The sequence below is a fragment of the Muscardinus avellanarius genome (genome assembly GCF_963383645.1).
Source record: "Muscardinus avellanarius genome assembly, chromosome: 20".
NCBI lineage: Eukaryota > Metazoa > Chordata > Mammalia > Rodentia > Gliridae > Muscardinus > Muscardinus avellanarius.
The window spans coordinates 670,000-683,646 of record NC_137806.1 but is presented as its reverse complement, the minus strand read 5'-3'; the positions used below and the strand labels follow the sequence as shown (position 1 = coordinate 683,646).

General features: G+C 42.2%; 1 protein-coding gene across 2 annotated transcripts in view; it reads right to left on the bottom strand.

Moving 5' to 3' along the window:
* Nucleotides 1–12,112: 12,112 nt before the first annotated feature.
* Nucleotides 12,113–13,647, bottom strand: part of ODAD2 (outer dynein arm docking complex subunit 2) — a gene marked incomplete at its 3' end in the record, with an annotated part of 154,683 nt that continues 153,148 nt past the window's right edge. Inside the window, exon 19 of one of the 2 annotated variants that reach the window (XM_080717060.1) lies at nt 12,113–12,226. In XM_080717060.1, coding sequence (XP_080573186.1) covers nt 12,113–12,226 — 114 coding nt within the window. Of the gene's footprint in view, nt 12,275–13,647 lie in introns of both variants that reach the window. The other variant, XM_080717061.1, reaches the window with a different exon arrangement.

The following is a 13,647-nucleotide window of genomic DNA, read 5'->3' as shown; positions in this document are numbered from 1 at the left end:
CTGCAAGCCCAGGCGCCATCTTGAGTCCACGCTGGCAACAAGCCTGGGTGCCACCTCGGTCCTGCCGAGTGGTCCCCAACATATCTCCCTTTTTGTTTTATTAAAATAAGGCTCGGGATCGTGCCTGTCTTAGGTTGCCGACCCTCAAGGACCATTCTTACCCGTCATTGGGAGAACAATAGCATGATTGTTTCCCTGTCTTAGGTTGAAAGGTCCCGGGGACGATCTTACCCGTCACTGACTACCGATCCAGCATACTGAGCCGTACATGGGGAGATAAGCCAGCTTCTAGGGCTGCCAGAGCTTGCACCAATATGCGCTGTTGTTGCAGTGCGCGTTGTCGAGTTCGCCTGATATATCCAACCATGAAACATCATGCTACCACCAGCAAGAATGCCCAGAACGCCATGCCACCCCAGTCTTTTAAAAAAACCCAATGTTCCGTGTATTAAGTCCATTCATTGTTGCACTGCGGCGACTTCCACGCGGGTAGAATTAATTGCAGCGATGGATGCTCATAGCTCAATCATGGTGTGTTCAAATTCACGGCTCCAAGTTCCTAGAAGCGTCTTGCTTAATTGACGAAACAAATTGCCTGCATGGGAGAAATTCTGATACTGCACATACGTTATACATATAGTCCAGATAATTGAGCTTGCTGAGCCATGCCAGCAGCCACATGTGAGGATAGAGCATTCATAGTGGCTGCAATAACTGCCACGGCCACAGAGGCCACAATTACAGCAATAAGAGCAGAAATTCCAAAGTCTCCAAGGGTGCATAGAAGCATAGCAGAAAGTCAGAAAACAGGTATCAATAAAACAACCTAAACTATCATTAACCAAGGTAAAGGAAGAGGGAAAGTAGAAATAATTCCCCAAAGATCTTAAAGAAAACAACTCATCTCTACGGTACCAAGCAGCAGCTTACAACTCTTACGTTAGGAACTAATCTTCTGACCTATCCTTTACACATTAGGCGCCTTTTCCAACTAACCTCAGGTGTCTTCCATCTATGGTGGCGGATTAGGAGAGGGAGTCGAATCAGGACCAGCCCGATTCTCTAACTTGCTTACACTAAAAAATATCCTCCTTAATGGAGCCCCCTTTGATCGGGGAAAATATCCTCCTTAATGGAGCCCCCTTTGATCGGGGAAATAACTTGCTTACACTAAAAAATATCCTCCTTAATGGAGCCCCCTTTGATCGGGGAAAATACAGCGCTGTCCCTCGCTTTTCCGCGAGCCTCGCTTATCCGCGAGCCTTATTTACTAAATATCCTCCTTAATGGAGCCCCCTTTGATCGGGGAAAATACAGCGCTGTCCCTCGCTTTTCCGCGAGCCTCGCTTATCCGCGAGCCTTATTTACTAAATATCCTCCTTAATGGAGCCCCCTTTGATCGGGGAAAATACAGCGCTGTCCCTCGCTTTTCCGCGAGCCTCGCTTATCCGCGAGCCTTATTTACTAAATATCCTCCTTAATGGAGCCCCCTTTGATCGGGGAAAATACAGCGCTGTCCCTCGCTTTTCCGCGAGCCTCGCTTATCCGCGAGCCTTATTTACTAAATATCCTCCTTAATGGAGCCCCCTTTGATCGGGGAAAATATCCTCCTTAATGGAGCCCCCTTTGATCGGGGAAAACATTAAAAAATATCCTCCTTAATGGAGCCTCCTCCTCCCTTTTCGGAGTCAAAGGAGTACTTACCAGCCGGCTGCCCGGGACTGCCGAGGTTCTGATCAAAGCGAAGTTCCCCGTACGGGCCACCACTTGTCGCGCGCAGTGACGACTCTTACACGATCTTCCTCAAGCAGTTTTATTACCCCAGGTTCTTGTACAGTTACCATTCCTCTTTAATGCTCTCTCAACGCCCTCTCAGGTAAAAACAACATCAGTCTTCTATCCTCTCCCTCATCACTCCACCAACCCTCCTTCTGGCACTCTATGTCTCTGCTGCAGCACACACCGGTCACAATGGTGGCTTTGTGAACATGTCCGTCCCAGCTCGGAGCCCGGAGCAGTCCGCCAAGGAACCGCTCTTCCTGTCCACCAACCCTCTTAGCTCCTTCTCCTCTCCTTCTAGGGCATGCGCGCTTTTTAACCTTCTCCTGGGCGGGCAGGTGGTAGCACGAGGCGTTGCGTCACTAATTATCCGTAAGGCGCCTGATAGGGCTCACTGCGCAGGCTCAGGGCACCGCCAGCCTCGTGAGCCTCGTGACTTGGCTGCAAGCCCAGGCGCCATCTTGAGTCCACGCTGGCAACAAGCCTGGGTGCCACCTCGGTCCTGCCGAGTGGTCCCCAACAAAAAATATAAAATAGGTCTGGGAGTGTAGCCCGGAGGTAGAAGGGCTTCCAGTACCACCAAAAAAAAAAAAAAGAAAGAAAGAAAAGCCCTCCTGCCACACAGAGGAGAGTCAACACCTTGTTTGGAGAGGAGATGACTGGGGAACACAGGAGAAGGAACGTGTTGCCTGTGAGAGCTTGGCCTACTTTGCAGTTGTAAGATATAAATGTTGGAGGCAGCCTGGAGGGGTTTGGGCTCCACAGAAGTCCTATTTCTGCAAAGCCAGGATGAGAGCGACTTTGAAACTCGTGAGCACAGGGCAGACTTAAGTCCCTGCCACCAGGCGCTCCTGCAGGACCCTGAGGCACCCAGAAGTTCCCAGAAGGGAACACGTGGTCTAGAAAGCCTTTAAGGTTGGAGTCTCTTGACTATGATTCATGAAAAAATCCAGGCATGAACCTGGAGCCAGCAACTCATCCCAAACACTAGCCACAGGGCAGGGACTGTCCGCACCTTGGACCAGGAGAACTGACGTTGCTTTCGCAGGGAAAGGGGCTGCCACTAGGGGAATACAACTTCCCTAGAGGTGCCCACCTTATCCCAGGACCCTGCTGCCCACAGGGCCAATGTGGGAAAGAGAAAGAGAAGGCAGAACACCCGAGAAAGGGAGGAGACCAAAATAGGGGGGGGGGGAGCAGTTAACAAAAAAGCTATTTAAATCAAGAGGTTTGACATTTTTAATTGGCCAAGTCAAGTTTCTCACCCGTTAGCAAAAAGACATGCAAAAATTAAGGAAGTTACGTATGTTTTTTTAACATCTGAGTCAACATATGTGGGGTTTTGTGGGGGGACCAGAGTACATGGAGAATACATTGGAAAGAGAACACTGTGAGTTAAGCCTGGGAGGAAGGTTGAAATGAGAGTGGATGGATTGCCGGAAGGGAACTCATGACCATTCTTGGTTCTGCTGATCTTGTCTGAATAGACGTGCTTCCTATCAACTAAGAATCAACAGGTTTTCTAGTGCTTATACGGAATCTTCATTCCTTTCCTGAAACATACATCCTCAGCATGATGGGCATAAATAAGAAACGGTCTACTTTTTGAGTAAATTGTTAACAATATTATCCCCAAAAGAAAAACTTTACACAACCACAGTGCAGGAAGAGTCTGATGGGCCAATGAGCAGGACGTGCCTTGGAAGTCCAGGTATACCAACCAGGAGTCTTGGCTAAGCACATCTGTCTTCCACATTGGCGACACCCATACACAGTGAAGGAAAGACCGCCCTCTCCTTAGACCTTCCAGATTGTTATTTTAGCTCATAATTAGATCAGTTTAAGAAAATAATCCAAATATATTGACCTCACAGATTAAAATGTGTTAGCTAGTCTTCTGTTTTAAATCAGAGTCAGCAGCTGTTTATTGCTTCAAACAGGACAAAATAATTAAAGTGATCCCTTAATGTTTTACACCTTGCAACTGAAGATTAGGAATAACCATCAAAACTTGAAAAAAGTGACACACGTTTCCTTCAAAGCAAAACTCGGGTCTGCGAGACCCTCCCCGTGTGTGAACAATGAAGCCAGACAACGTTTGGTTGGGGTGCCAAGTTCTCTGCAAACGGGGGGTCTGAACTCGGAGGGGAGGTGCAAAGGCACACAGAGGCTTTGCAAGCAGCCAAGCAGCATCTTGCCGTCTTCATGGGTCTGTCTGTAAGTGTGGACTATGTTCCCAGTAGAAGCTGAGCAAATGCTCATGGCAGTTTCCCACCCAAAAACATTTCTCACAGCTCCACCACAACTTCTCAGAGGCCTTCCGTCTCTAGAGTGCCAAGCTGCACAGGAATAGCAGGAACCTAGACTTTTCCTTTTCCCATAACCTAAACACCATGCAGTAGCACTTGGGAGAGTCTTAGTCTTTTCTTTCTTAAAGGCCATCTTGGTATTGTTACTTGCCCAGTTGCAAGATCTTACTATTGTTTTAAAAATGTAACTATAGCCGGGCGTGATGGCGCACGCTTGTAATCCCCGGGCTTGGGAGGCGGAGACAGGAAGATCACGCAGGTTCGAAGCCAGCCAAGCTGCCTTAAGAGACCCTGTTTCCAAATAAAAAAGTATAAAAATAGGTCTGGGAGTGTAGCCCGGAGGTAGAAGGGTTTCCTGAAACCCCAGTACCACACACACAAAAAATTAAAAATGTAACCATTCATTCTTAAACACCTAGTTTGCACCAGATCGTGTGCTGAGAGAACATGGGTCAGTTAGAATTAACAATATGCTGAATTGCCTGAAGTAATATCTTAGTGGGATATTACTATTATTGTGGGATATCTTAGTCTAGTCTGGCTAGTATAATAACTACTTTAGGGTAGGTCGTTTACAAACAATATGCACTGCTCACAGTTCTGGAGGTTGGATGTCTAAGCCCAAGGTTCCGGCAGAGAGCGCATGCCACATGGATGAAGAGCTCATGCCACATGGATGAGCTTCTGTCTGTCTTCATGTGGTGAAGGACAAAGGGGCTGACAAGCGTGCTCAGGCTTCTTTCCTCAGGCATCAGCCCTGATCCCCTCCTAAGTACCATCACACTGGGGGCCAGGTTCCAACATTTGAATTTTGAAGGAACAAAAACATTCATGCAAGGGGATTCTTGGGAGTGTGACTATGAAACTGTCCAAATCCTTAGTAAAGAGAGTCCCTTTCAGGCACTCTGAGTTGATCTGAAATTCGCTGACCCTGCTGTTAAGAACACCCAATCCGAGCCAGGCGTGGGGGCGCACGCTTGTAATCCCAGCATTCGGGAGGGTGAGACCAGAGAATCGCAGTTCGCGGACAGCCTCAGCTACTTAGTGAGGCCCTCCGCAACTCAGTGAGACCCGATTTCAAAATAAAGAGTAAAAATAGGGCAGGGGGTGAAGCTTGGAGGTTGAATGACCCTATCCCTAGACCCCCACACACAAAAATGCCCAATCCATTTTTTGTTACTATAGATTTGAATAGTTGACTTTTAAAATCAGCTGTTCCTACTTTGGCAATTTTAATACTGGTTGTATACACAAAAGAACAAAAAAGAGTGTCTTGCAGAGATATTTTTATGCCCATTTAATGGCATCATTATTCATGGTAGCCCAAAGTCAGCAACAACATATGGGTTCACCCACAGATGATCAGATAAACAAAATGTGGTTTAGACATACAATGGCATATGGTGTGTTCTTCCACTTTAAGGGGTTCTTCTTTTTTTATTTTTATTTTTTATTTTTTGTCTTTTTGGAACCGGGATTGAACCCAGAGCTTCACACCTGCAAAGCAGGCGCTTTGCCACTGAGCTGCGTCCCGGCCCCAATTCTTCCACTTTAAAATAGAAGAAAATTCTGACACACAACATAGATGAATCTTGAAGACATTGTTCTAAGTGAAATAAGCCAGATACAAAAGGACAAATATTATGATTCCATTTACACAAAGCATTTGGTATAGGCCAATTTATAGAGACAGAAAGTAGAATAGTGGTTACCAGGGGACGAGGAAGGGAGAATCAGAAAATTGTTTAATTAATGGGTATGTTTTATTAATGGAAATTTAGGTTGGGATGACAAAAACAATTCTGGAGATGCATAATGGTGATGATTGCATAACATTGCGAGTAGTCTCAATACCAATGACTTTTACACTTAAAAATGACTAAGATGGTAAATGCATGTTGTATGTACTTAAACTTATAAACTAGCTATGACCAATATTTAAAAGCACACCCAAATAAAATTTTAACTATATTCCTGTGGATGAATTGTATTGAAATTTACACATATTTGAATTCAAAAGCCCATCATGACAAGAGGAAAAACATGGCTCCGAGGAATTTGTCAGCAGGAGAAGGCAGTAAAACAAGAAGGCTGATCACTTGGCAGAGCTCAAAGGAATAACAAAACACACATGAAATGAAGCCAGTGTGTTGACTCAAAAAGCCCTATGATCTGAGCAGCTTGAGATCTGTCCAGCATGATGCCCCCTGGCCATCTATGTGGCTGCTGAGCGCTTGAAATATGGCTAGTTTGAATTGTGCTGTAAGTTCAAAATATAAAGCAGGTTCCAGACAAAATGAAAACATAAAAGATCATTAATTACTTTATATTGACTAAATGTTTAAAATTTTAGATGCATTGTGTTAAATATATTACAATTAATTTACCTGTCTTCCCTTTTTTGGTACTAGAGATTGAACCCAGGGGCATTCTATCTCTGAGCTACACCTCCACCCCCATTTTATTTTGTATTTCGAAACAAGGTATTTCTAAGTTGCTGAAGCTGGCCTTAAACCTGTGATCCTCCTGTCTCAGCCTCCCAGGTACTGGGATTACAGGCATGTGCCACCACATCTGGCTACCTGTATTTTTAATTTTTAAAATATGGCTACTAGAAAAAGTTAAGATACATAGCGGTTCATAGCATATTTCTGCTGGCCAACACTACTCTGAAAGTGTACTAGGGTGCTTCATGGAACCACAGCGTGAAGTCAGAGTTCATTTCATGGTTGAGGACTTTTTTAATGTAAGGCTTGAAATCAACATTGTTGGTTACTTTTAAGGCTTTTTCAGTAGTGCCAATTTTTTTTCTTAACATTGTTTTCTCAGGCACATTTCTTTCTATTCCTTCTTATTCCCTAGTTTGGGCCCTCTCAAGTTTATGCTGGATCTAATAAATAAGATGGTTCTTTATCTTATTTCCTCTCCTCCAATCTATTCAGTGTACCCTCCAAGATTAACCTTCAGAAAACCCTTACATAAATTTTTCTTCCTATGCTCAAAACTCAGTGGCTATAGTCTGGGGAATATGCAGGTCTGTGCTCCCTGGAGATTCTGATTCAGTATGTCAGGTAGGATCCAGGCTTTGCATTGTAATAGATATTAAGACAGAGGTCTGAGCAATACTGGTGTGTGGGATTAAGCTCAGATTCCTCCAAGTCATTTTCAAGTAATGATTTTCACCTGTATTACCTGGCTTTGGTCCAATCTGTCTGAGGGAGGATGGGAACATCTGTATCTAGAGAACTTCTGGAAGAAAATAGGCCTTTGTCCAGAGAAGTGTGTCTGCTTGCTTAGTTGAGGGCAAGGACCCTAAATTGACCATGATTGTCTAGAAAGTCAGATGAAGATTTTCAATCCTCTTCCTGAACATGGGACAGTCAGCCTGTTGAAGATTACATTTTTACACTTGATCTTAACCAAAAGTCCGAGAAGCGACGGTTACATATATTAGTGCTGAGATCATAACAGGAATATGTTGAAAAAGACAGATTTTTAAACTTTTTTCTGTGTGTGATGCTGGAGATTGAGTTGCAACCCTAGCCCTTTTTATGTTTTATTTTGAGACAGGGTATTACTAAGTTGCCCAGGCTTGCCTCGAATTTGTACTCCTCCTTCTTCAGCCTCCAGAGTTCCTGGAATTAATTACAGGCATGTGCCCATCCTGACCAAGAAGGTTTTAATGTGCCCTGTCTAACTAATTTTATTGGTTTTCTATTTTAATCAGCTACAAGCATCTTTAGGGATGGCGATATTAGAATTTCATCAAATAAATTCTCATTCATAAAAAAGTAACTGAATCATGAAACATCTGCCATTATATGACTGGGTGTGTTGATGAGATGGCTGGCTTATGTAAGGGGAAGTCTACCCTGAACGTAGGTAGATCTGTCCTGATAGGCACGGGATCTGGGTAAATAGGAGAAAGCTGCCTAGAGGAACGTGTGGTTCTTCCTGAGAGAGCACCTCTGCTCTTGCCTGGGATATCAGACTTCAACCATGAACTTTCATCATCATTTATCCAGAAAGTTGCCTGGCCTTTCCATCAGACTTGCTCTGTGCTTTGACAATCTATTCTGAAAGGCTCTCTACGTCATTCACTCTTACGCTTTCGTTCTGTGGTTCAATCATAATTGAACTAACCAAAGTTTCCCTAACACTTTTACCATTAGAAAAAATAGTGTAAAAAGTTAGCTTTTCATCACTATAACAAATAATGGAGACAACAAAATTACGGAGACAGGGTTATTTTTGACTCACAGTTTTGGAGGTTGCATTCCATAATCAGGAGGACCCTTTGCTTCAGGCCTGTTTTTTGTTTTGTTTTGTTTTGTGTGTGTGTGGGGGGGGGTACTGTGGTTCCTGGAAGCCCTTCTACCTCCGGGCTACACTCCCAGACCTATTTATGCTTTTTATTTGGAAACAGGGTCTCTTAAGCCAGCGAGGCTGGCTTCGAACCTGCGCGATCCTCCTGTCTCCACCTCCCAAGCGCTGGGATTACAAGCATGTGCCACCACGCCCGGACTTCTGGCCTGTTTTAAGCACACATCATGGTGGGCCGCCTGGCCGAACAAAAACCCACCTCATGGATGGAAAGTGAAAGAGAGAGGAAGAGACCACAGTCCCATAACCCCCTTCAAGGGCACACTCCCACCGATCTAAGGATCTCTCTGTAAGCCTCACCTGTTGACCTTTCCACTACTTCCCGATAGCGCTAAACAAAGGTTCTAATGAGCCTGTGGAGGAGGCTTGAGATCCAGACCATAATGGTGGAGAACACCACTACAGATTATCTTCTCGACATAATCCAAAAAGCACATACAATTATGAAGGTTTTAGTGTCCACTGCTAACTTGTCCTTGCAGAATAATTGTGCCCATTTAGATAGACCCTAGTAAGATACCTGAGCTTTTATCTTTATCAGTTCTCCTGTATTTTGCTATCAAAAGTATATAGTAATACTGTGCCTGAATTTAAGAGCATCATATAAAATTTGATTTTAGTTCCCTTCCCATTCCGTTCTCATTTAGGAGTGAAATCTACTTTGTGCAGGTAGTAAGTGCATGTGGACCTCTCCCCCAGCGCCTAATGCTTTTGAGGTCAAGAGACTTACATACATCACTTTCTTCATGTTGTCATTGACTCGTGGGAATTGACATAGCCTATTTCATTCCCAAATCTGCATAGAAAACAATCAAATTATTTGAACTGAGAATTTTTACCTTATTAACCTAATCCCATTAGGTCCAGGAAAAGGAAATATTTTACTCACTGCTTTGGGTTTTCTGTTTTCAGCAATAGAGGGTCTCATTTTCCCAAGTGAAAATCAATTTTCTAAGTGGTCTGAATCGTACTTTCTCAGTTACATGTAAAGGCCTTAGAGATGTATAATGAGCCGGGCGAGGTGGCGCACGCTTGTAACCCCCGCGCTTGGGAGGCGGAGACAGGAGGATCCGCGCTGGTTGGAGCCAGCCTCGCTGGCTTAAGAGACCAAGTTTCCAAATAAAAAGTTTAAAATAGGTCTGGGAGGGTAGCCCGGAGGTAGGAGGGCTTCCAGGAACCCCAGTACCACCAAAAAGAAGAAGAAGAAGGAGAAGGAGAAGGAGGAGAAGAAGGAGAAGGAGAAGGAGGAGAAGGAGAAATGTATAATGATAATACCAATTTTTATCCGAATAACAGGATCCACAGTGCCCAGTCTTAAGAAAATTAACCTCTGTTCAGTTTTAGATGCTAGAAAAAAAATCTTAAACATGTTGTCTTTTAGTGCAAATCTCCCTATATATATATATATATATATATATATATATATATATATACTCTGTGTGTGGCATGAAGATCACAGCAAAATTTCTAAAGGGACATCTTGAAAACAAATGAGATCAAGAGATCAAAGATCTACTTAAATTCCTCCCACCTTAAACTTCTTTCAAACTGAAAAGAGAGCACATTGCATTCCCTGGGTGTCCTGCTTGGGGGTAAAAAGAGAGGGAATAAAGTGTCAGAAAGAAACTGGCCACTGAAAATTTTTAAAGAATTAAAGTGCTTGATGTCAAATAGCACAACAGAAATATAACAAAAACCTACCCACAATATAAATAAAAACAAGTGAACAAAAGAGAGGGTTTTCACAGCACCCAGTAGCAGGACAATGGTGTGAACATCTGCGTCCGCATTTCCTGAAGGCTGTGGGGGCTTTCACTGCTTTGGATATTTTCTATTAAGACCAGAGTTTTCCATGAATGCTGTTTCACAAAAATAAGCCAAAAACTGACCTTTAAATTCAACTCCTCATTTGTTCACTTGAAAAAATACTACAATTTTCATGTTTAAGAATTTTTTTAAATTCTTGCTTAGAAATACACAAAATAACCTACCAGTTAACTTTCTGTTTCCAGATGGAAACAGATTCTTTTACAATGGCACTGTCACCTGTATTTTATGCGTTTGTTAAGCATAAAAACAGAAGCTCCAAGCTCCCTTCCACCCAGCACAATCCCATGGTTCTTTCTGTTTTTTTTTTTTTTTTTTTTTTTCCTGTTGCTTCCCTTTGCTTCCAGGAATACTTTAAACTCTGAAGGCAACGAGAGATACTTTCTCAACAATATTATCAGCATAACACATGTACTCGTTTCCTGGAGCTATCATAATCCATGGCTTTGGGATGTATTTTTAGTGATGTGAAACAGCTAAATGGTGGCTTTTAATGTTAGAAATATCCTCCACTTTTCCAAGTTCACAGATTCACTTTACTCTTTAAATTTAATTATTAGCATTAATGTCATTTCTCTGTTCGTGTTATTCCCTTTTAAAATCTTCTGTGAAAAGCAGTGAAGCTAACTGGTTGCGTTCTGAAACCTTAACCTTCTCAGAAATGCTTTATCTTTTTATTGGAGTGTCTCTCACCGGCATGATTTTCATCTTGTATGGTCTTTTCCTTTCATACAATTATTTACATTTAATTCAATTAGTTTTATGATCTTCTCCAAATTATGACAAACATATACAGTGCCTAATATTTTTCAATAAAACTGCCTTGTGCCTGCTCTTTAAAGTATTAACAGAGACTTGGCTCCTGGAGCTGATTCATACAGAGTTATTTTTCTGGCTATTAGGTGCTCAGGACAGTTAGTTCCCAAACATTTCGGCACACTGAGGCTACGTATGTGATTCTTTTAAGTGGATTCTAATGTTTCTTAACCTGATAAAATGCTATTAGTCTTTTGTAGCCACTTTTAAAAAAGAACTTCATGTGCTGAAAACAAGTTGAGTAATTTTATGTGAAATAATATTATCCTTACATCAGCATAAATTGATTTCTTTCAATAAAAGTTTTGGTAAAGCCCTGTGAGGGAAATAAAGTGTCTAATTGTTTATGCGGTCTAAGTCCAAGAGTCGAAAGCACTCTTGCTTATGTTTTTGTGATTTGAATGATCTGGTATGGTGGCACACCGACGTTTTCTCAGATGTTTGAAAGGACTAGGGAGAAGTATGGGTGACCTTGGGATGCTCTCTCCATCCAAGTGCTTAACTCCAAATTCCATCTAGTAGCCATTTGTGAAATCAGCACATCTCTGCCATGGGCTGCAAGTGAGCAGACAGAGCCCAAAGGACAGGAAAGCTGAGAGGTTTAACAGCAGGGAGTTCTAGACACTGGAGAGTGACTGTGAGCCACACAGGGACAGCCAGTGTGCTTTATTAAAATCACAACACATACGAAAGCATCATTAAAATGTATATATACACATATATTCTGTTTACATGTAGTCTCAAGTTCATGCAAAATTATCACAAATTTATTGGCTTTGCATTGCATCACATGGCATATCCCTAAAGCATGAAATGGAATGGTAATACCCAAGTTGTTTTCAGATGAAAAGTTCATTCTTAATCCACGTCTTTTCATTTACATTGTTTAAAGGAGTTGCTACTAGATGTTTCCCAATTAGGCTTTCTGGCCATGGGAGTGACACGTTCTGAGTTGTGTAAAATTTAGTAGCTCGTCCTGGCAAGAAACACTGCGAATTTCAAGTGTATCTTGCCTTTTCTGTAGCAAGAGCCAGCCTGCGGATGTTGGAAATGCAGCCAGCTGCAGCTTCCTGGAGATCTTGATCAGGGGACCCAACCATATCTAGTAGAAGCTGTCGCACACAGCAGAGAAAGAGAAAAAAACAAGTAAAGCCATTAATCTAAAGACATAAAGTGAGGCTTATGAACGTGATTTTAAGCAGTAAGTATTTTAAAAATTGACCAAAAGTATAAGAAATTTCACTTAGGCAAATGCAAATATAATGATGCTTAATTCTTCTTGCAGACCTGACCTTGTTATGTCTTGGAGGGGAGCTAGACTCCTTCCTCCTTTCTCGGTAGTGTGGATTTTGCTTCTGAACTTTTTCTTGCATCCTGGCTTTCTTTCTCCCAGAACGAACCATTGCACACCATCCCCGTTACCTAATTACATCAGTCCCTTAAGAGACTTTCACTCATGCCCAATGTCAAATAACTAGAACTTGGTTTATATTTGAAATATTTGCATGTGCATGCCTCAGCTTACCTTTCCAGCCATCATCTTTCTTCTACTCCATCATGTACTGTGAGATCATACTTCCCAACTTATCATGCCTCTTCTGATGCCTTCTCTCCACCTAACGTGCCTGCCCATCCTCTTCTGTCAAGTTTCTCAATCTACCTTTGTATGTGTACAGTACCGGGGTTGGCATGAACCCAAGCTCATTCTATCTTTAAGCTACACCCCAGCCCTATTTTATTCTTTTATTTTGTAACAGAGTCTCACTAAGTTGTGGAGGGACTCACAAAGTTCCTGAGGCTGGCGATCCTCCTGTCTCAGCCTTCCAAGTACTGGAATTACAAGTGTGAGCCGCCACACCCAGAAAATTTATCAATCTTTTAATATGGATCGAGTCAATTTTTCTATAAAACTGCCACTGATTTCCATCAAACAAACTATCATTTTTCTTTCATCAGAAATTTTATAGAAGTTTATTAAAATGTCTATGGCTATACTCCTTTTACCAAACATCTGAGCTAATGCTTTGTCCTTCTTTTTTAAAAAATATATCAAGCTAGAGGTGGTGGGCATACCTGTGATCCCAGCGCTTGGGAGACTGAGATAGGAGGATCACAGGTTAAAAGCCAGCCTCAGCAACTTAGTGAAGCTCTCAGGAACTTAACAAGACCCTCTTTCCAAATTAAAAAAAAACAAAAAACAATGTAGGGCTAGGGGTATAGCTCAGAGGCAGAATGCCTCTGAGTTCAGTCCCCAACACCAAAAAAAAAAAAAAGAAAAAAAGAAAAAACTCAAAAAAGAAAAATCATATCATATAGCTCCTAGCACATCGTTGATGCCAAGTAAGTGCCATCTACATAAATTGCAATTTTTAAAATCTAGGAACTATGATTCTAATTAACACATTGATATATGATTATAATGCATTAGTAGAAGTGTATTGAGATAGTAAAAGATAAAAGGTTAATTTGGATCAGATAATTTTTATACAGTAGCATTTGGGCACAGATGAGGATGATGCCAGAAAATGAAGAT